We start from the raw sequence: 20,757 nt of genomic DNA, 5'->3' as shown, positions 1-20,757 counted from the left end.
CTCTCACCTGTTTCAAAATAACCTGTTCACCTGTGGAATGTTCCAAACAGGTGTTTTTTTTAACATTCCTCAATTTTCCCTATCTTTTGTTCCCGCTGTCCCAGCTTTTTCAGAACATGTTGCAGGCATCAAACTCAAAATGAGAGAATGTTTGAAAAAAAAAAGAAAACAAAAACATTCATCAGTTTGAACATTAACTATCGTGTCTTTGTCGTGTATTGAATTGAATATAGGTTGAAAATGATTTGCAAGCCATTGTATTCTATTTCTGTTTTACACAACGTCCAAGCTTCATTGGTATTGGAGTTTGTACAACCACCTTTTCCTAAAAATACTTTTTAATTGGTTGTACAAAAATAGTTGGGTCTCTGGAGCAGAATCAAGTGTGAAATTGAACAACCAAGCAAATCTTTCGTGATCTGCTCTTTTCTTAAAATGCGTCTGTAAGCTAGCGATTGTAAAGTACACAACACCTCATGACCAGATAGGCTGTGAGAAGATCGAGAGCCGCTTTCAGATGGAAGACTGGAGTCCGGGTGCCAGAAGGTCTGGAAGACTATCAAGACCCTGACCCACATACTCCCAGGTACGATGATGCCCCTGCTATTATGTCAAAGGCAAAAGGTAAGCAGAGCTGCATGTAGTTTTGCTGGATGCAATTTTTGTGGAGGAAGTAAATGCATGTCTTTAACCACTCAGCGAGCTATTATGAGACAATTTATCTACTAATACAAGCAGAAAAAGAAACTAAGCACTGCTAATAAGACAAAACCAAATAAGACGCCTAAAATTATTGGCTTGCTGTAATAAGTGTCTTGAAAGAGCTTTTCTTGACCTGTAGTTAGTCCACATATTTCTAATAGGTGGGTTTAGAGTGCTGTTGTCAATATAGGCGGTGCCCTTCACATTTCAAGGTTACGAACAGTGTGCCTTGCACTAGTTTGTGCAGTGGCGTAAGAATACATTGCCAAGTGGCACATAAAGGCACACTGTTACAGCCGTAATTAGGGTTTCCATTTGATTGTTGTACATGTAAGTGTTCATAAATATATTTACGGTAACTATGAGTTTACTGCACTATTTACTGCGTTAGCATAGATTAGGAAGACTGGCACATTTCTGAATTGCATAGATTCAGGTTACATCGCTGCCACAGGAACGGAATTCCATTGCAAACTGAGGACCCCCCCTGTATGTACAGTACAGGCTGCTATGGTGGCAAAAGGTAACCAGTTTTAAAATTGAAAAATGCAGTGATCGACATTGTGGAATTACAAATTAAGCACAGTAAAAACTTCCACAACCGTATTTATAACTTTAATAAAGTTGAGACACAAAAAAATAATTTGTTAAGATACAAAAGACAAGTTGTAGCATGGTTGGTTTAATAATACAGGACCTGATATACAACCTGCGACAAAGCAATAAAAATACAGCGTTTGTTCTTTTTTAACCTTAATTCTGCTAATTTATCAAAACAAAACTTTTATAGACATTTAAACAGTGGAACACACGGCAGTACTGGGCAAACTAACACTTTCATCACAACACAGCAATAATTGTTTCAAGAGTATTTACATGTTTATTTTAACATTCCTTTGGGGCAAACAAAAAGATATTTAGGCGTACTGAAATTATGTAGGACCCAGAGGTGTCAGGCCACGGAGAAAACGAACTAAAAGACAGGACAGAAATAAGGGACTTCTTTGTGTAGATATGAAATGCACACACTGTGTAGCCCTTGTTAGTTTGCTGGTGAAAGATGAGCAACCTGATCTGCATTCAGCTACTGTCTCTGCTATAACGTCAACATGCAAACATGAGCCCAGCCAAAATCCAAAGCTAGGAAAGAAGTTAAATATTGCTTTTGATTTTAAAGTGTACAGCTACAATTTCAGTTTCACTTCAATCAGATTAACAGCCCAATTACAAGCATACATGTGGAGTGATCACATTTGCTAAGGTGGGCACCATTAAAACCTTGAGATAATTTGATCTGGCCTACCGTGAGATTCTTTAAACAAATGTGCAGAGGGAGTTTTAAAAGGCACAACCAAAACAATATATAGTTAACATTGTTTGTTCAAAATCAGGTCATTCTGAGAGATTCAAATATCTTACCTATTCAGTGCACATTAGAATAGGCAAGATCACAGAAGCGCAAACAGGCCATTCAAAAGGTCTTTTACACCTTCGAACCAAGTCATAAACCAGGAGAAAACATGAAATTCTTTTTTTATTGAAGGTCCATAAATTGGCTTACAGTTTTGGAAGTGGGAACAAGAGACAGAAATTTGCTTGAATTCATCTGCGGCTTTGCTTTAACTGCACAGTGGACATTAACAATATCATTAGAAGCTACAATGAGAATGAATTATTTAACCATTCAAACAAATATTTACAATTACAAATAAAAATAAAGCAAATAAAAAAAAACTACATAAAAATGCACACCCCTGGAAAAAAAAAAAAAAGTTCTGGTTCTTGATATTACAACCTTTTTTTTTTTTTTTTTTTTTAAAAGCATGTCATTTAAAAGTGGTGCAAAGCAAATGAAATATACAACAAAAGATAAAGAAAAACAAATCCATATTGTACACGTGGCTTGTACACGTGCCTCCCGATCTTCAGAGAGCAATGATTTCACGACGCCTGATCTCCGTCTGGATTGGAATGTTGACCATGTTGCTCATCATAGTAGATTCTTAAAAGCAGGTTCTATGAAAAATGGCGTTGGTTGAGATGGTCCGTGGCTAGAGTGGTTTTCAGTGTGGCCACCAGTCCATTAGAACAAGTTTCTTAGTAATAGCCGGGTTGAAACTGCTGGTTCCATGGCTTCTGGTTCCAGAACTGCACAAAGAGACTTGTTTAGAGACAAGTGATAGCAATACGGACTGTCTAAAGCTAAATATGATCTTCGTGTTGTGAGAACAGGAGAAACACTGACCCCTTGTTGCCAGCTCTGGTTGAATGCCTGGGCTTTGTCCATTCCGTTCCTGTTGCCAAAACCGCCACTATTCCTGTTGTTGCTAAAATTGCTGTTCTTGTTGCCAAAATTGCCTCGGCCACCACCTCTCTGCTGAAACTGAAAAGGCAACGCATGATAAAAAAGGTGCACAAGCGTTCCAAAAGGATCACAAGATTTCACTGATGGGCAACCACCAACCTGGTTGTGATGTCCTCTATTTCCGCCACGACCCATGCTGCTGCCACCACCTCCTCCTCCTCCTCTGCTCATGTTCCCTCTGTTCATTGGACCACCTCTATTCATGTGTCCGCCTCTGGGGCCCATGTTACCCCTCATCGGTCCACCTCTGGGGGATCCCCCGAGGTTGGTGATGTGACCACCGCTATGGTTGTAGTTGCCCCGGCTGGGGTATCCTCCTCTGTATGCCGGCGGTGGGAGGTAGCTCCGAGGGGGGCGTGTGAAGCCACCACGAGGGTTGGGGGCTGCCAAGAGAGAAAAGATCAGCCTCAGGAAAACGCAACACTGTCAACAACCTTGTGTGTCAAACACGCCTCCAACCTCCTCTGAAGTTGCCTCTGTTCTGAAAGCCCGCACGACCACCGCCGCCTCCGCCTCCGCCCCTCTGTGCGGACCCACTGCTGCGGCCAAACTGGTTCTTGCCTCCGCGACCGCCCGTGCGGGACCCACCACTTCGCTTTGGTGTGGTACTTCCCTGGTTGGGTTTCTTCTCAGCAGGCAGGGCGGTCTTGCTTTCCTCTTTGTACGTTTCCAGTACTTTGGCAGCGTCATCCCTCGGTAGCTCGGCAAAGAGTACCTCGTTGAAGCTCTCTCCCTCCACGGGGAGAGAATAGAAGCCTGTGATGGACAAACATGGTGACATCTTTAGCAATATGTTAACAGTTACTATGCAACAATTCCAGAGTGAACAAAAGTACTCACAAACAGTACTTTAGGAAGACTGGTAAAAGTAGAACTACCGATTACAGTCTTTTTTAACAAAATGAATAATACCGTAATTTCTCATGTATAATGCGCACCCATTTATAACTCTCACCCCCAGTTTACCTCAAAATTCTGGAAAATCCTTCTATACATTTTTACAATGCATGATTTTTCTTCTACCCCATGATCAAAACATGAAGTATCTATTTTGTTAGTTTTTTAAAATAACAATTCTGAAGCACTTTATTTGAACACATACTTATTTACTTGCTCATATTTAGAAATTCATAGCCCTACTTTTATATAGTAAATGAGAAAGCACAGTTGTGCTCATGTTTGATTACCCAGGCAGAATTTGTAAGGTGTACAATTCTTTAAAGAAAACATGAAGGACCAGGCGAAACATTTCATTTTAATGGGATTCAAATTAAACTGTCAAGCATTTCAGAAAAGTATTACCGTTAAACAAAAAGAAATTATGGTTGTTGTTCAGTCATCAGGCATGTTTAAAAAAAAAAAAAAAATTATTTCACAAATTCTGCCTGGGTATGTAAACTTATGAGCAATATTGTACGTATATGCAGTCATATGTACCCCTGTCATATTGGAATGAAAGTGTATGCACACTTTTTTCATCACCTCTAGGTGGCGGCGGTATATTAGAATGAAAGTGTACACCTCTCTCAAACTTTGGGGGGCAGTGGCACATTGGAATGAAAGTGTACAGCTTTTTCATAACCTCTCGATGGCGGCATACATTTATAAAATGTTACGTTTTTTTTCGTTTTCCCCCATACCTATGAATGATGCGCACCATTGACTGCCACTTTTGGGGGGGGGGGAGAAAGCGCATTATACACGACAAATTACGGTAAGTACGGATATCAGTTTTCAAATGTAGAGGGTAGAAGTAAAAGGTCAGAAAAGATACTCTCTCATAAGGTACAGATTCCTCAAAAGTCTACTTAAGAACAGTTCTCTTACTGTACTCAAGTAGATTTGTAGTAATTGTACTTTGTGACTCAATTCTTTTGCTGCTTCTTTCACCTTTCATCTTGAGAAAAGCATGCTCCGGGACTTCTTTGCCATCACTCATGACCTTCTTCTGGACCCTCTGCTTGTAGTCATCCTCGGAGGGGACCACCACCACAGCTTTGCGCTGGAAGCCAGCAAACAAACACATTTTCCTCTTCTGGCCAGGGGCAGACAAGTTAGTCTGGAGGGGGAGAAAAATCCTACAGTAAATACTTCTGTTCAACATGGTACACTGGTTATAGCATAGCAACGGTTAAGTGACTAACGTGATCCAGGATGTAGTTTCGTTTCTTGCGTGCGGCAATCTCGATGAACTTTCCTAAGAAAAGAGGTGCACGCTGGGAAATGGCAAGGAGCTTGTTGTACTCTTTGGGTTGCCTATTTGGACTGTTGATCTGTATGGCAGGAATCAAGAAGGAACAACAAAATTATAGCACAGGTAAATTCTGCTTATCTATCAATAGACAATGGAAAAAAATAGTCCAGCTTACATTTCATATATTGATACTAAATCTATGAAGGAGTATGCGTGTACCACAACTGACCATCATCTTTTCCACAATTGTGTCACTTCCCAGGATGTAGTATTTCCCAGGATTCTCCTGGACATGGTTCTTCACCCATGTGGTCTTGCCTGACCCTGGCAGGCCAACCATCACTATGATCTACAGCACAGAACAGTGGAGAGAAGAGGTTAACAAACAGCAATGACAACGGCGTAACTGTATTTTCCTAATGACATTTAGCAACCTACCTCACAGTCAGCCTTGGTCTGCGGCCCCTGGGGCCCACGGATACGCTCATCGACAGGAACCTGCTGCATGAAGGTGTACTCTGAAGGTACGGGGAAGTACGGTGTTTCCATCTGGCCAAAGTTGAATTCCACGGCGCAGTTGTGGCACATGACATGAGGGAAAAGAGCCTGGCCGTTTAGCTCGTCTTTGCTTACACGGAAAGCTTCTGCTGGATCGCCACCATTTTTGGAAAAGGACAGAACCGTCTCATCCCCGTCAAAGTCCTAAACAAAACAAAGAGCATGTCTATGCTAAGAACAGGTTGTAGATTTGAAAGACATTTATATCCATTATGACCATTCAATAACAGATACTAAAAGCAACTAAAGAAGATGTTTTACAGCGAGGCAGCAGATGACGTCATTTTCATCAACGGTTTCGCCAAAGTCCTCCATCACAGAGTTTGTAGTCTTCTTCCCCTTCCCAGAGTATGCATATGAATGGATGTCTTCACCTAAATCGTAACGCACAATAAAGATTAGTGAATCGTTTTGCACTGGATGTTTAAAGAATAAATTTCCTATACTATTATAAGGAGCTGCTACTGTAAAGCTCATCTGTGGAACTAGGTCAGCAAGTGTACTGTTCTAAACTGATTGTACAGGTCAATCCGCCTCCATTACACCAAAGTCATAAAAGTGAGACAACCAACCCATTTCGCACAGAGACACAGGATGCACTACCCATTTGCCTTATCTAGGTGCAACACATTACAACATACTTGGCACATAAGTCTGACACTATTAAGGCAGTGTTGACACAAAACACTTGTCGGTCAAGCTAGAATGAGGGAACCCACCGAGCAGCAGCGATGCAGCAGCCGGCGACCAGCCAACCTTTACATCATGGATTTCCATGTTCTTACTGGAAATGTGCTTCACTGGAATCTTTTCTGTGATCTGTCAGGTAGACACGAAAATGTGGCAAACTTGGTTACATATATAAACCACTATTTGTGATTGGGACTAAAATAGAAATGGCTGTTAAGTTTGAACAAATTAACTCCTTGAATACATTCTCATCATGACAGTACCTTCACTTCAAAGCAGACTTTGCCTTTGTTCACACCATATGTAGCCTTGCCTCCAGACCAGAGGTAAGCAAAGCTCTCCATTGTGAGCGACGAGGCACTGAAGCGGTCTCGTGATACCTTAAAGTGCAGGTCGCAGTTGTCTACGAGCAAAACCACAGGACCCATTAATAGCTGCAGTCATGTAAATATGAAATTACTTCACTGGTTAATAGTTAGTTTTATACCAGTTTGTATGCATACATGAATGGTTTAGTTGGCTTTCCAAATCTGTCCTTGCCAGACTTTTACAGCAATTCAAACAATCAAATTCCTTTTTAACATCTCATAAAATGCCTTTCCAAGCTGCCCTTGAACAGATCATGAACAGTCTCGCCACACAAACACGGCGGATGAAACAGACTATGCTGAAAAAATATTGCGCAAACCTGCCTGCAAGAGGCCCCAAAAATAAATAAATAAAAAACAAACAAACAAAAAAAAACCTTGCGCAGACACTCTAAACCCACCTATTAGAAATATGTGGACAAGCATTGTAAGATGAACAAAATTGTTACACGATATGACGAATTGGTAACGTAAAACGTAACAGTGATAACATGGAGTGAATGTCATTGTTGTCTTAAGACCGCATATGGAGGAGATATCGGACTTCGATGACCAGCATACCAAGAGTTGTCGCTATTGTATAGTGTTTCAACAATCTCGAGCTTCTTGCTGCCATGTGAATGTTTATTCAAAGTTACTGGAGTTGAAATGATCACAGCAAGGAATGGGAGAAAAGAAATGCATTGCGAGTAAGGTTTTCCACGATCAGGATTTTTGGGGTCGTTTAAAAAAATGGAGCAATGTGTCGTTTGAAATGACTTTTTCATTTACTGTATATCTTCAAAAGTATTCTATAGTCCAGTGATTCCCAACCAGTGTGCCATGCGTGATCTTCAGGTAAGAAATGTATCTTTGTTCCTCTATTTATGCCAATGAGGCATAGTGACAGACAGAACAAATAAATGCTCTTCAATTAGATGGCAGGAAGTACATAGTCATTACTGTGTATCGACTTTTCGTGACATTTTTGTGTGCCATGAGATTTTCCAATTGTAAAATATGTGCCTGCGCTCCATAAAGGTTGGAAATCATTGCTCTAGTCAGGTCATGTATTCTAATCAGACAGGTCAAACCAACATTACAACTTGACAGAAATAATGGGTGCCAACTTACTGTAATTGAATTACTTTTTTGTCATTAAATTACTTCACATGCACCGAAAATGTAGAGCATGATTAGACATAACGCCGGCATGTTTACGTACAACCGTTGGTGCTAGTACTAGCTTGCTGGGCTACATACCGTTTTGTTGGCTGCTTGTGAGCCATGTCGTATTAAAAGTACGCGAACATGCCTCAAGCAAGCCTTCAATGAACGTAATCTCCCGAGCACTGCTGACCACCACCACACGTTTCCCCCCATTTTGTTCTTATAATACACGCGTCGCAATGTCGTTGCCATGGTAACAAGTGTATCAGGTTGCGTTTGAGTTGACACGATAAAGCCCCGTGATCTTTAAAAGACGGGATGCAAAGATTTTTTTGCAGTAGTCTGACATACAATCGTGAAAGACCAAATTTGTCTTGTCTGATCCACGCATTACGCGTTGTCTGATAAAAATAACGATTGGCTGTCAGATATTAACAGCTGTACATCAAAAGACACGCAACAAGGCTAAAATAAATTCGCTTTTGGATTCAAATTTACTGTACACGACGGCGACGCAGAGTTAATGTCTTCTGCGGAGCCGATCGATGACATTGGATCGACGAAATATGAAAAAGCGATCAGCATAAAATGCTAATTATCAGCCGATAGAGAGCAAGACAACAAGTCTAATTGAGAGTTAAACTGGCAAGTTTGTCTTGGGCTCTTAGTCCAGACAGAGTAACAACCTGCATGTCAATAAACTCCAGCACAGCATCTCAGTGAGCTAAAGCATGGGCATAACCGCTTCAATTGTTATCACTCAGTCCTTTCAGATCAAAAGGTATAAGGATTTTAATACACTATGCGTGGTAAAAGACATATTAAAAAATCTGCGAGGCAGCTATGGGCCACTTTTGTACAAAAATTGTGCATCAGACTAATTCAATATAGTTACCTCGTGTTAGCTTGGTTGGTAGTTACAGTATTTTAACGCTAAAAACAAACCTTTATTTCTGTGTGGAATTGGTGCTCACTGCTTTGCACATATTTACTCAAACTGTCATACTACAATATAAAGAGGATTTGTATACTGTCTATTTACTGTACACAGTGTAACCTCAGGTTACGAACTTACTTCCTTACATGACCCCATTTGTAACCAGAAACTTTCTTAAACCGAGGTAATTTTTCCGGTTCTAGCCCCAAAATTTTATTATACTTACCTTTAAGTGTAGTTAAAAATAAATATAGTGCAATATAGAAATAAGTGAAAACACTAAATAAATATAACAGTATATTACTCATCAACTTTAAGGAGGGAAAAAGAGGAGGATTATAGCCACTCATTGAAGAGCCTTCTTCCAAAATAAAATGGGGAAATTCTGATATTCTTCTCTTTTGTTGGTTTCTTTTCTAATTCATTAGTTTATTGTGCCACAACAAACCTAACCTGGGAAACACTACTTTTTCTGTTCAGAAAAAATCACATTGGTCACATTGTCATTTGTAAAAACGTTTCACAGATTATCGATTCAGTGCCCACAATTTAAACAATTTCAAGTATTTGTTTATTTTGTACATAACTTGGCCTTCCAGCTCATAAAACCCATGAAATCAGGAATTTAAAAAATTAGAATACTGTGATGAACGAAATCACCATTTACTTCTTTTTTTTTCTTAAAAAAAATTTAAATAATAATTAGCGTCACATTAAATCAAAACATTGTACTTTCAAAACAATGTGTTAATCTTCAAATCTTGGTTAGGAATCCCTTTGCCTCACTTCCTCGATGCGCCATGGCATTGAGGCCATCAACATGTGGCATTGCCTGGGAGTTATGGGAGCCCATATTTCCTTGATGCTTCCAGTCAGCAGTTCTTTGTTTTTGGGTCTGGTGCCACTCATTTTCCTCTTGATAATACCTCATAGATTCTTAATAGGGTTTAGATCCGGGTCCGAGTTGGTGGGCCGGTCAAGCACTGTGATAGCATGGGCATCAAACCAAGTTTTGGTGATTCTGGCGGTATGGGCAGGGGCCAGGTCCTGCTGGAAGATGAAATCTGCATCTCCATACAGATCCTAAGCAGAAGGAATCATTAAGTCCTCTAAAACATTGTGGTAGATTGTTGCAGTGACCTTGGATTTAAGAAAGCAGAGTTTACCAAAACCTGCACTGGCCATTGCACCCCAAATCATGACTGACTGTGGATATTTCACACTGGACCTCAAGCAACTTGCGTTCTGTTTTTCATCTGTCGTCCTCCAAACACTTGGACCTTGATTCCAGAATGAAAGGCTCACTTTCATCAGAAAAGAGGACCTCAGACCACTGGCAACCAGTCCAGTCCTTCTCCTTGGCAGAGTTGAGACGCTTCCTACAATGGCTCAGGCTCAGAAGTGGCCTGACCCGAGGAACCCGACAGTTGTAGCACATCTCCTGGATGAGTCTGAATGTGGTGGTTATTGAAGCGGTGGCTCCTACCTCATTCCACTCTGATAATCCGCTGAAGCCCACGGTCCTCTCTTTTGCTAGTGCATCTTCTCCTGCGGCATTTTGTCCTTCCACTAGACATTCCATTGATATGCTTGGACACAGCACTCTGTGAACAGCCAGCCTCCTTAGCTATGAACTTTTGTGACTTACCCATCCTATGGAGAGTATCAATTATGGTCTTCTGGCCAGTTGTCAAGTCTGCAGTCTTCCCCATATTGAACTCAACTGAGACCATTGAACCAAACTGAAGCAATTTAATGACACCTGGGGAAACCTGTGCGGGTGCTTTGAGTTTAGGAGGTGATTAGTGTATGACACTCAGTTTCAAACATTTATGGCCTGCAAAATATGGGCTGATTTCTTCACAGTTTTCAATTTTTTTTAATTCCTGATTTTGTGGGTTTTATGAGCTGGAAGCCCAAATTATGTAAAGATAAATAAATACTTGAAATTGTTTAAATTGTGTGCACTGAATATATCATCTATGAAAGTTCAACTTTTTCAATGGAATTATGGAAATAAACTTTTCCATGTTTTTCTATTTTTTGTGGAAAGGGTCTGTATTTGTGATTGGGTGATCGAGGATGTTAAGGCAAAACTTCTGCCTCACGCCACGGAGCAGACTAGTTTTCACCTTCCATCCAAGCTTTATGCGCAGTCAAAGCTAGTCAAACAGCGTGAGTAGAAGCACAACCTAGATCCTTCCGTTCATCCATACCAAGACCCTTCACAAACTGAAATTACTTGGATGTAAATTTTCTACAAAAATGTGGTACGCAACCCGAATTGTTTGTCAACAATCATTCGTAACCAGCGGTTCCACTGTACTTGATACTGTAAATTCAGTATGTTATTCATTTTGATGGATTAAAAACATGTTTACACAAAACTCAGAATGAGTGAACTGGACAGATTATTAATTTCCATTTTTCTACCGCTGTGTTCATATTCACCTCTTCGGGTTATGAAAACTACAGTATTTGGAATTCTTGATCCTAGCCTCTTATGAGGTTTTGGTAGGCTTCAGAGAGTTTTAATTTCAAACTGGGCCCTGGCACTCTTCTAGTTTGGCAATGATTCCATGGTAAAGAATTTGATTCAGATCAGAATGTTGATCAGCTGTCTCAACTATAAGATCATGTCCATGAATGTCTTCATTAGACAAAGTGTCTGCTTTCATGGAGAACTATGGAAATTTGTAAATATTTGGCCTCTCAAATGTAAATATTCTAAAGTCTTCAAATCCTTCTCACCTCCTTTCCATGTATTTAACAGGCTTGCTTGAAACAAAGACGTTTAGCTGAATTTTTGTGTGCAGTCCTGCAATTGGACAATTATCTGGCAACGTATGCTTTACTGTCACTGTGCTTTACGTCAACCAGAGGTTGACTGTTTGGTTTAGTTTTTTTGGCCACAATGAACAGGAACATTAGATGCAAAATTATCATCTGCTCATATCTATAGTGGAACATTGATTTAACGGATTAATGGGGGCGGGTGTTATCAGTAACATTAGATTGAAGCACTTTTATTGTGGCTATAGACATCCATATTACTGTATAGTACAAAGTCATGGTTTTGTAATTTTTCATGCCCTAAAATGATCAGTACAGTACAAAGTTACTGTAAATGCATTTTAAAACTCTTGAAAATATTAGAAATTTAATTCCCCCCCTCCCCAAACTCACCACGCTGTGTGCTTGATGGTGACATTGTTGACGTACTCATAGGAGAGTCAAGGCGCGTCGCTTTCATGAGCCACAAGGAATTAGTGTGGTTCCTATTTCTAAATCCGTTGCCACAGACTAACGGCTTGACAAAAAAACTGTTACTGTACCAAAAATAGAATGTTCCAGACTCCAGAGACGTGTATCGTATTCTTTTTTTAAGTTAACACTGCAGGCATGTGCACTCTGCGCAGAGCACGATGCGCCAATATAACTCCTGCCATCATGGCTGCCACGTCAATGCATGGCCTGGAAATGTCGCCACATTCAACACGCCCACCAAGTGTCAATATATTGCCTTTGATGGAACGTCACCACATTCAACATGGTCACCATGTAGGCACGGGACACGTATGATGGTTGGATCTAGTAATACTGTAGTCAATCCCCTCCAAAAGTACTGGAACGGCAAGGTCAATTCCTTTGTTTTTGTTGTGTACTGAAGACATTTGGGCTTCAGATTAAAAGATGAATGAGACAAAAACAGGAGTGTAGTCAATGTGCAGACAAAAACATGCAACACAGTATGAAAGGAACGATGGTGAAATGACATTGAAAACTTTTTTTGTTGTATACTGAAGACATTTAGGTTTCAGATGAAAAGATGAAATGAGAAAGTTCAGAATTCCAGCTTTACTTTCATGGTATTTACATCTAGATGTGTTAAAACAACTCAGGACTGAGCACCTTTTGTTTGAAGCCACCCACTTTCCAAGTGAGCAAAACTATTGGAACATGTGACTGATGGGTGTTCCTCGTTGCTCAGGTGTTGCATTTTAGATTGATTGCGTAAACATTAGATAGTACTTGATTTTGGTTTTCATCTGTGAAAACTGCATTTGCTGTTAAACAAACGTGAAGACCAGAGAGCTGTCTATGGGAGAAAATCAAATCATTATGAAGCTGAGAGAAGAGAATCGATCAGAGCTATTGCACAAAAATTGGTTATAGCCAATACAACCATGTGGAAGGTCCTGAAAAAGAAAGAAACTACTGGTGTACTGACCAACAGACAATGAACAGGGCGGCCAAGGGTATCAATAGCAGTTGATGACAGAAACATTTTGAGAGCTGGGAAGAAACCCAAAGACAATAGTCAGTGACATCCCTGCCAACCTCCACAGGACGGGGGTAAAGCAATCACAATCCGCTGTTCGAAGAAGACCTCTGCGAGAAGAAATATACAGGCCATAGCACAAGATGCAAACCACTCATCAGCAAAAAGAATGGGAAGGCCAGATTGGATTTTTCAAAGTGCAGAGATGAGCTACAAAATCTTTGGAACAAAGTTTTATGGACTGATGAGACCAAGATTAACCTCAACCAAAGTGATGGAAAGGCTAAAGTATGGAGAAAGAAAGGATCTGCTTTTGATCAAAAACACACAAGCACATCCTTGAAGCATGGTGGAGGTAATATCATGGCTTAGGCTTGCATGGCTGCTTCTGGAAGGGGCTCACTCGTCTTTATTGATGTAACTCATGATGGTAGCAGCAGAATGAATTCTGAACAACACAAAACCATTTTGTCTGGCAATTCACAGAAAAATACATCCAAACTAATTAGGAGAAGCTTCATCATGTAACAAAAGACAATGACCCAAAACACAGTGCCAATACAACCAAAGGACTTCATCAGGGGGAAAAGTGGAAGGTCTTAGACTGGCCAAGCCAATCATCAGACCTTAACCCAATAGACCTTTGCATTTTACCTCCTAAAAATGAGACTGAAGGGAGAAACCCCTAGAAACGGGAACTGAAAGAGGCAGCAGTTAAGGCCTGGAAAACAACAAGAAAACCACACTGCTCCTCCTGAATCTGAGATTCAACTTCCCGACGGACCCTCCTCTCCAGCACCCCTGAATAGACCTTACCAGGGAGGCTGAGGAGTGTGATCCACCTGTATATGGAATATACACTCCGGTCCCCTTCTTAAAAAGAGATCCACCACCCCAGTCTGCCAATCCAGAGGCACTGTCCCTGGTTTGTCAACTACTTCGAAATATTAATTACCACCACCTAATTGACTACAGTAAATTGTCAACTGTAAAGTCTATTGCAAACTGGGCATTATCTAGTAAGGTAGGGCAGGAAGACTATAACTATCGTTACCGTTAAGGCCTTGGCAGAGGCCTGTGCTCTAAAGAGTGCTGCTCATTGTCAATTTAGAAGGTAAACATCTTACAGACATAATGAACTCTTGAGTACCATTTTAGTTGATGTGACGATTAGTGTTGCCAGTTACCTGTAAAAAGTAACTTAGTTACTTTACTGATTACTTGATCTTAAAAGTAACTTAGTTTCTTTACTGATTACTTGATTTCAAAAGTAACGTAATTTCTTTACTGATTACTTGATTTCAAAAGTTACTTGTAAAATATTAACTTTTTAGTTACTTTCAACACCTGCCAAGTGGCGGGAATATCACTTAACAGTACAAAAAAAAAAAAACATTGGACCCAATACTTGGTAATACACGACACACATTACTTGGTAATACACGACACACAAGTTACAGAATGATGTCATCAACATGAACCACTAACTTAAATATTAATTGCCACATTAAATCAGCAAATTAGTTCAGACTTGACATGCCAACGCAATCCATGAAGGCAACGGTTTGTGTGCGCGTGCCTTTGTGCGCGTGTGTACGTCAACGTGAGAATGACATACACGCGCGCCCACGCACGCACACACACACACACCATTGCTCCCACCACAGTAATTTTGATGCAAACAGAGAGAACATTTTTTTTTTCTTACCACGTAACGTCTGCCGTGGAGTGTGTTAAACTAGCTCTCAGTCCGGTCTCCAGACGAAGTTGAGAGTTCTCACTTTTCATTGTAAATATTATTGAAGCCAAGTATCGTTAAGTCCGTAAATTAGTCAGTCCTTACCCTCCACGACAGATTTATGACTGCACAGTTCGGTATGAAAAATTAACCCACAATGCATTGCGCGTTTAACACGCCAGTAAAATTGTATTCCTAATGTGTAAATAAAAAAGTAACAATAAAATACACTTTTACTAAGAAATATAATAGTGTGGTGACAGTGAAATTGTGCATTTCTTTCCACTTTTATGGTACTGCACTGTCACTGTGCATTGTGTAATAAACAATCACTTCCCAATCGCTTTCTTCTATTTGTTGAAAAGAAGAGCGGTCTCAGTTAAATGCTTCTGCACAGCTGACTGCTCTTTGTTCCAATCACTAACAAACTAGTATTCAATGTGAGACATTGATGTTGCAAAAGTAACTACTGATGGTTTGAAGAAGTAACTGTAGTCTGACTACTTTCCCGGGGAAGGGAAACTCGTTACTTTGCTCGTTACTCAAAATGGCCGTTTTTTTGGCATCACTTGTGACGACTGGCTCGCCCACGGATTACACCAGATGAAACTAACAAAAATAAGACTGGCTCCATTAGTGTAGTCGTTTATCACATGAGATGACTCACAGTTGTCCAGGCAGACTTTGGTGTCGTCAAACTCTTCATCCTCTTCCTCCAAGGGGGGCACAGGAGACTTAAATGAGGCCCTGGGAGGGGGGGGGGGGGAGGAAAAAAGACCATACACATTCAATTTGACGATGAAGGTCGTTTGAAATGTAGGGGCACCACTTGCTGTAAAGAAGTGGAGTTTGGAGGGCGGTGATTATAAATTAAGTTAGTAAGCCTCCAGCCCGTTGTGGGCAGTGAGGCACATTGTGCTCCTGGACAGACACTTACCTTGTAGCATCCAGGCAAATCTAAATGCAAGACAAAGACAACAGCACCTCCACAAGCCTTAAACGTGAATATATGTCCAAAGACTTGTTGCAGGCACATGAAAACTTGAGTTTCTATTGACTGTTGTGTTGTGCTCTGTAGGGCATGGCTTGACAAAATGTATTACATGCTGTCACAGTTAAAGTGGAACCTCTAAAGTTGAATGGCCATTTTAAGTTTAACGAACATTTTTTTGCGTCAAAATTTAGAAAGAGTCCGATGCCACGACACTTCAGCTCAGCAAGCATCTAAAGGGTTATCACCACCAGTGTTTTGCTTGACGACAAACAAAGTAGACACTCACATCGGAAATAGGAAAGTGTTTGTCTGTGCAGTAAAATATGAACAATTCAATTTGAAACAATTACAAAAATCAATACTAAGCATATGCTGTCTTGAACACACTTGTACAAACAGTAAATACTGTTCGTGTGTTGCTTGCTGACGGACAACTGAATATCAGCAATACCTAAAAAGGCCACAGGGTGGCAGTATTGCTATGTTAACACCTCTATTCGGTCTCCAATATGTCTGTCACTTGTCTTCAAAGGCTTGGCTGACTTTACTTGACTTCATACGCTAATGGACTTAAGGTCACGTTAAAACTGAACAAAGTGGCACACTACAGTGCTGGCTGGAGGAGCCATCTCCTTATTTTTAAGAAGTAAAAAAAACTGTATTTTATTTCGACTGAAAGGTACTAGCACCGAACTACTGAAAATACCCATTACACAAACCCGGGCTTATCATACATTTAATGGCATCTTATTTTTCAGTCAGATGGCGTCCCATTTGCTTGTAATATATAGACAGTGGAAACTGGTATGCCACCTGACCTTTCCATCAGAAATGCTTAATGCATTGCCGTGGATAAAGTCCAGAATGCTTTACTTAAAACACTATAGTACCACCCTGTGATAATATGGATTTTTTTGTTTTGTTATACAATAATAGATAAATTGTTTTGTTATTACAGTAAGCCAGAGCTGTGAGGAATGCAAAGTTAATGTCCTTTCACCGTCGTTTCTGTTATACTGTGTTGCGTGTTTTTGTTTGCACATTAAGGACAAAAAAGTCCTGTTTTTGTTTTCATTCCTCATTTTAAAAAAACACCAATCAAGCAACAAGTTTTTCCCTTATGTTTTTGAGATTGTACAGTGAACACTGCAGCTGGCAACTGGTGTGGACTGAATCGGTGGCAACAATGGGGAAATTAAATGTCAGTAGGGTAATAGCCCATCAGCATCATATAGAAAAAAAATAAATATGAACTAATTCGCACTGGTGAACTGAACTTCAACTAGTTAGTGTAGAAAATTAACCTTTCCAGCACAGATCCTGCATTAATTCACATCACGATATATACCGGAAGTGTAAAATATATATATATATATATATTTTTTTTTTAAATAAAACATCGCAATGTAATTTTTTAGCCCCAATATTGTGTAGCCCTAGCCTGGAATTTATTAAATCCCTCGCCATCATTTCATATGGTGAAATATCATCCTAAAACAACTTCGAAACAATCAGCACCACAAAGCAGGTTGTGTTTGAATTTGGAGGTTCCACTGTAACTTCATAGAAAGTATGTGAAGTAATGCAGGCTACAGTAACTTACCAAATCTGTAGCAAATCTGTGGCCCTTAAATCACAGGAGGGCTCTAGGAAACATGTCCATGTGGAACATTAAGTAATGCTCCTTAAAAGATTATACAATCCTTGGCAAACCATTATGTGGACCATGGAATACTTTTTTAACTCAATAATGTCATATACTGACTACCACTGCCACTCAAAAATGCCTAAGCAAGGAAGAATGTTGAATCTAAAAAGTATTTTTAGTACTCATTAGTCTGTCAGAGGCCAATGATGTGATTATTACCTAAATATATAACTCAATCTGGTTTTGTGCCAACTGGCCTGTAAAGATTAACGCAATGAGAACACTGATCAAGAAGAAGGCATATGTGAACAGACCATGCGCACCATGCATGATGTCACCAGCACAGCGGGAAAATGGAAAAATTAAACCTTGTAACACCATCCACGCTCACATCATATCTCACGCACACAACATAATCCATGAGACAGAAACACAGAAATATCATCTTGACATCATAAAGAGTGAAGGGATAATGAAAATTATTTACAACTGCGAGGCAAACGATGGACGGTGACGGTCAAGAGCGAGTTCTTCCGTGGACGTTTAGACTTTTATAATGTACCTGCCCACCTCCCACATTTCTCAGCTACCACCCCAGTCAGGCCCTCCCCTCCATTAAATGAACTGTGCACATCTGCAATGTTCCTCTGGGTTCTTTGAGAGCAGTCTTGAATCACCTTGAGAACACAACTGGCTTAGCAAAAGAAAGTGTGAGGAGCAGATTTAAAGCTGACTTTAGAGTTTCACTCCTGCTACAGAATTGCAGTGCATTTTAAAACAATGTGCAAAAGATAAATAATGGTAAGGTTCTCTGAGCAGTCAGGGATAGCCCTCAAAAAACATGAAAAAGTGATTATTTATAAAATGTTATTGAAAGGCTAGCTAGGTATATGTGCATCGGCACTTAAAGCCAATACATATCAACAAAGCTATGATGGCACTTCAGGAATGCTGAAGGCCATTTTGCTCTGTCCCATCCTTACCAGCTGTATTTGTTCTCTTCAATAAATTCAAAGTAGCCCCTTCCATGTTCCTCCCGGCGTCTCTTAACACCCTTCTTATTCTTCTGATCAGCATTCGTGTCTTTGTCCGCATCCCCTTTGAAAATAGAACAAAGATATATAATGAGGTGCTCCTTTGAGAGAGGTCGGACTGGCAGTGGGATTCTGTCCCACGAAGCCCGTTCAGTCAGTTACATAAAGTCGACCGTCATTCGCTAAAGAAGTGGAAACACCTCATATTACACAATAGTACAATGATGAGAATACAACTGTAATGACCAGAGTCTAATTACAACACAGGCTGGTCCAAATGTACATTTAAAGGCAATGGTTGCGGGGCTGGGAAAACAATTTTGTGTATTTAAAATGAGAACAATAACACTACAGATGGTGCAAAATAGTTAGTGTGGGACAAGTACTTTATAGGTAATGTACCATGCAAGGAACTGTGAACCTGCTAACTGCACTGACACCCCATTCCCTCCATAGTTTAGGCAGAATTAAAATGGCGGCTAAGAGCTCTAAAATACCAATTTTAACGCGCTAATTCGCCGAACCACACAAAATGACCACGCGCTGACTAAACGAACTTTACAGCACCTCTTCATTTTCCACATATTTTAAGCTCGGATAGTTTACAGCTCTAGGCTTTTAGTCACATTTCATGCATTCAAAGTGTCGATTTTGTCAATTACTTTAATTATTCAACCCAGACGTAAACGAAAGCGCCGATGGAAAAATGCTACGAAAGTAGCCCAAAAAATTTATTCAGAATCGTAGAGTAGGTCACTGAATTCCTAAACCTGTCTTGTAACGCTGAAACCAAATGAGCTAGCCGCCTGGCTACTGAGCACGCGAGAGAATTTGCCAGACAAAGAAAATGACGCAAGCCAGATTGCTAAAATGCTATGTAACTAACCAGGTCGCCTATTCAGCGAAGTCGTAGACACATTTTACGCAGCGAACGACTATAACATTGCGATATTAATCGACAGTGGGCACTTTTACGGTACGAAATAAAAGCAAAATGGGATTTACGCTAGTTGAGCTAACGGCCGGAGTAGCATAACTGCGTCACTATGAAGCTAACGCTTAGCCAAGTTAAGGTCACGCCGTCGAGCTCAACATGGACGCTCTGAAATTCCCCGTTGAATTCAAACACGCTCTCTGCCGCAGTTGGTTTTTGCGGGGGGGGGGGGGGGGGGGGGGGTAACTCCGCTACAGTCAGACGCAAACGAGATCAATTCAGGCGACTCACCCTCAGCTGGCTGCTCCTCCGGCTCACCGTCGTCTTCCTCGGTTTTCTCAATGTCGTCCACGTCTGGCTTGAGCATGGGGTCCATCTCGTCGTCGTCCTCCCCGTCTCCCATCTCTTGGTCCTCGGCGGCAGCAACAGTAGCATCAGCGACGCCGCCGGCGGCGCTTGCCCCGTTCTGTTCTTGCTCGGCTTCCTGCTCGTTCGCCTCCATGCTTTCTTCAACCGGACCGTCGCCTTCTTCTTCTTCCCCCATACACTCCGACTCGGCGGCCTGTTCAAACTCTTCGTCTTCGGCGGCCTCTTGGTCGAGGGAGTCGCCTGCCGCGGCCTCCTCGTCCAAAGCGGCCTCCAGGCGGTCCATCAGCTCGGCCTTTAGTCCCTTCTCGGAGAGTCCGCGCTTTTTCAGCTCGTCTTTCAGCTCGTTTACTTTCAGCTTTTTGACGTTGATCGAACTCATCGTTGAACGCTTTAGGTGGCGCAAATATATTACGCTTGAAATGCAGAAATAAATAACCGAACGCCCTTTTGATTAGCCGATGTGAAACTGCGCCAAAATGCTGCCTGTCCGACTGCGTACAAGCGCCGTGCGTGTGTGGAGGGGGCACGTCTTTACCGTAATGACAGGAGCGCTGCGCAACTTTATTTTTATAGCAAGAGCCCATCTGTCGCTCTGCCTTCACACAACACCAAACCACCTGCGAGGAAATGAATAAGTCATTACTATAATAACAATGAGCATGTTAATGAATAAGGCACACTCACTCACCATCCACTTCATTTGGGACGTTGGCACAATCTAATGAGATTCAATAAAAGAGTTGTTGAAAAAAACTTTTGTCAGTGACATATTAATAATATTTTATTTTAATTATG

The 20,757-nt window shown here is 40.9% G+C and overlaps 1 protein-coding gene across 1 annotated transcript; it reads right to left on the bottom strand.

The window, feature by feature from the left end:
• Positions 1–1,368: 1,368 nt before the first annotated feature.
• Positions 1,369–20,497, bottom strand: hnrnpub (heterogeneous nuclear ribonucleoprotein Ub). The gene is made up of 14 exons (XM_061705227.1): positions 19,885–20,497; positions 18,609–18,723; positions 15,651–15,730; positions 6,773–6,912; positions 6,539–6,638; positions 6,081–6,193; positions 5,700–5,963; positions 5,491–5,610; positions 5,212–5,340; positions 4,958–5,126; positions 3,527–3,823; positions 3,167–3,450; positions 2,948–3,085; positions 1,369–2,850 (listed from the first exon to the last, which is right to left on the bottom strand). Exons 1-14 carry the CDS (start codon positions 20,339–20,341, stop codon positions 2,800–2,802), a joined length of 2,457 nt encoding a protein of 818 aa, XP_061561211.1. The 5' UTR covers positions 20,342–20,497; the 3' UTR covers positions 1,369–2,799.
• Positions 20,498–20,757: the final 260 nt, after the last annotated feature.

Source organism: Phycodurus eques, chromosome 18 (assembly GCF_024500275.1).
Source record: "Phycodurus eques isolate BA_2022a chromosome 18, UOR_Pequ_1.1, whole genome shotgun sequence".
NCBI lineage: Eukaryota > Metazoa > Chordata > Actinopteri > Syngnathiformes > Syngnathidae > Phycodurus > Phycodurus eques.
Note: the sequence above shows the minus strand (reverse complement) of the source record. Positions and strands in the feature narration are given on the sequence as shown.

Coding starts and splice junctions, on each gene's coding strand:
- hnrnpub (XM_061705227.1), bottom strand. CDS start 20,341: ATGAGTTCGATCAACGTCAAAAAGCTGAAAGTAAACGAGCTGAAAGAC. Junction 6,639..6,772: donor AAGTCTGCTTTGAAGTGAAG/GTACTGTCATGA, acceptor TCTACCTGACAG/ATCACAGAAAAGATTCCAGT. Junction 5,127..5,211: donor GAAACTACATCCTGGATCAC/GTTAGTCACTTA, acceptor CTCCCCCTCCAG/ACTAACTTGTCTGCCCCTGG.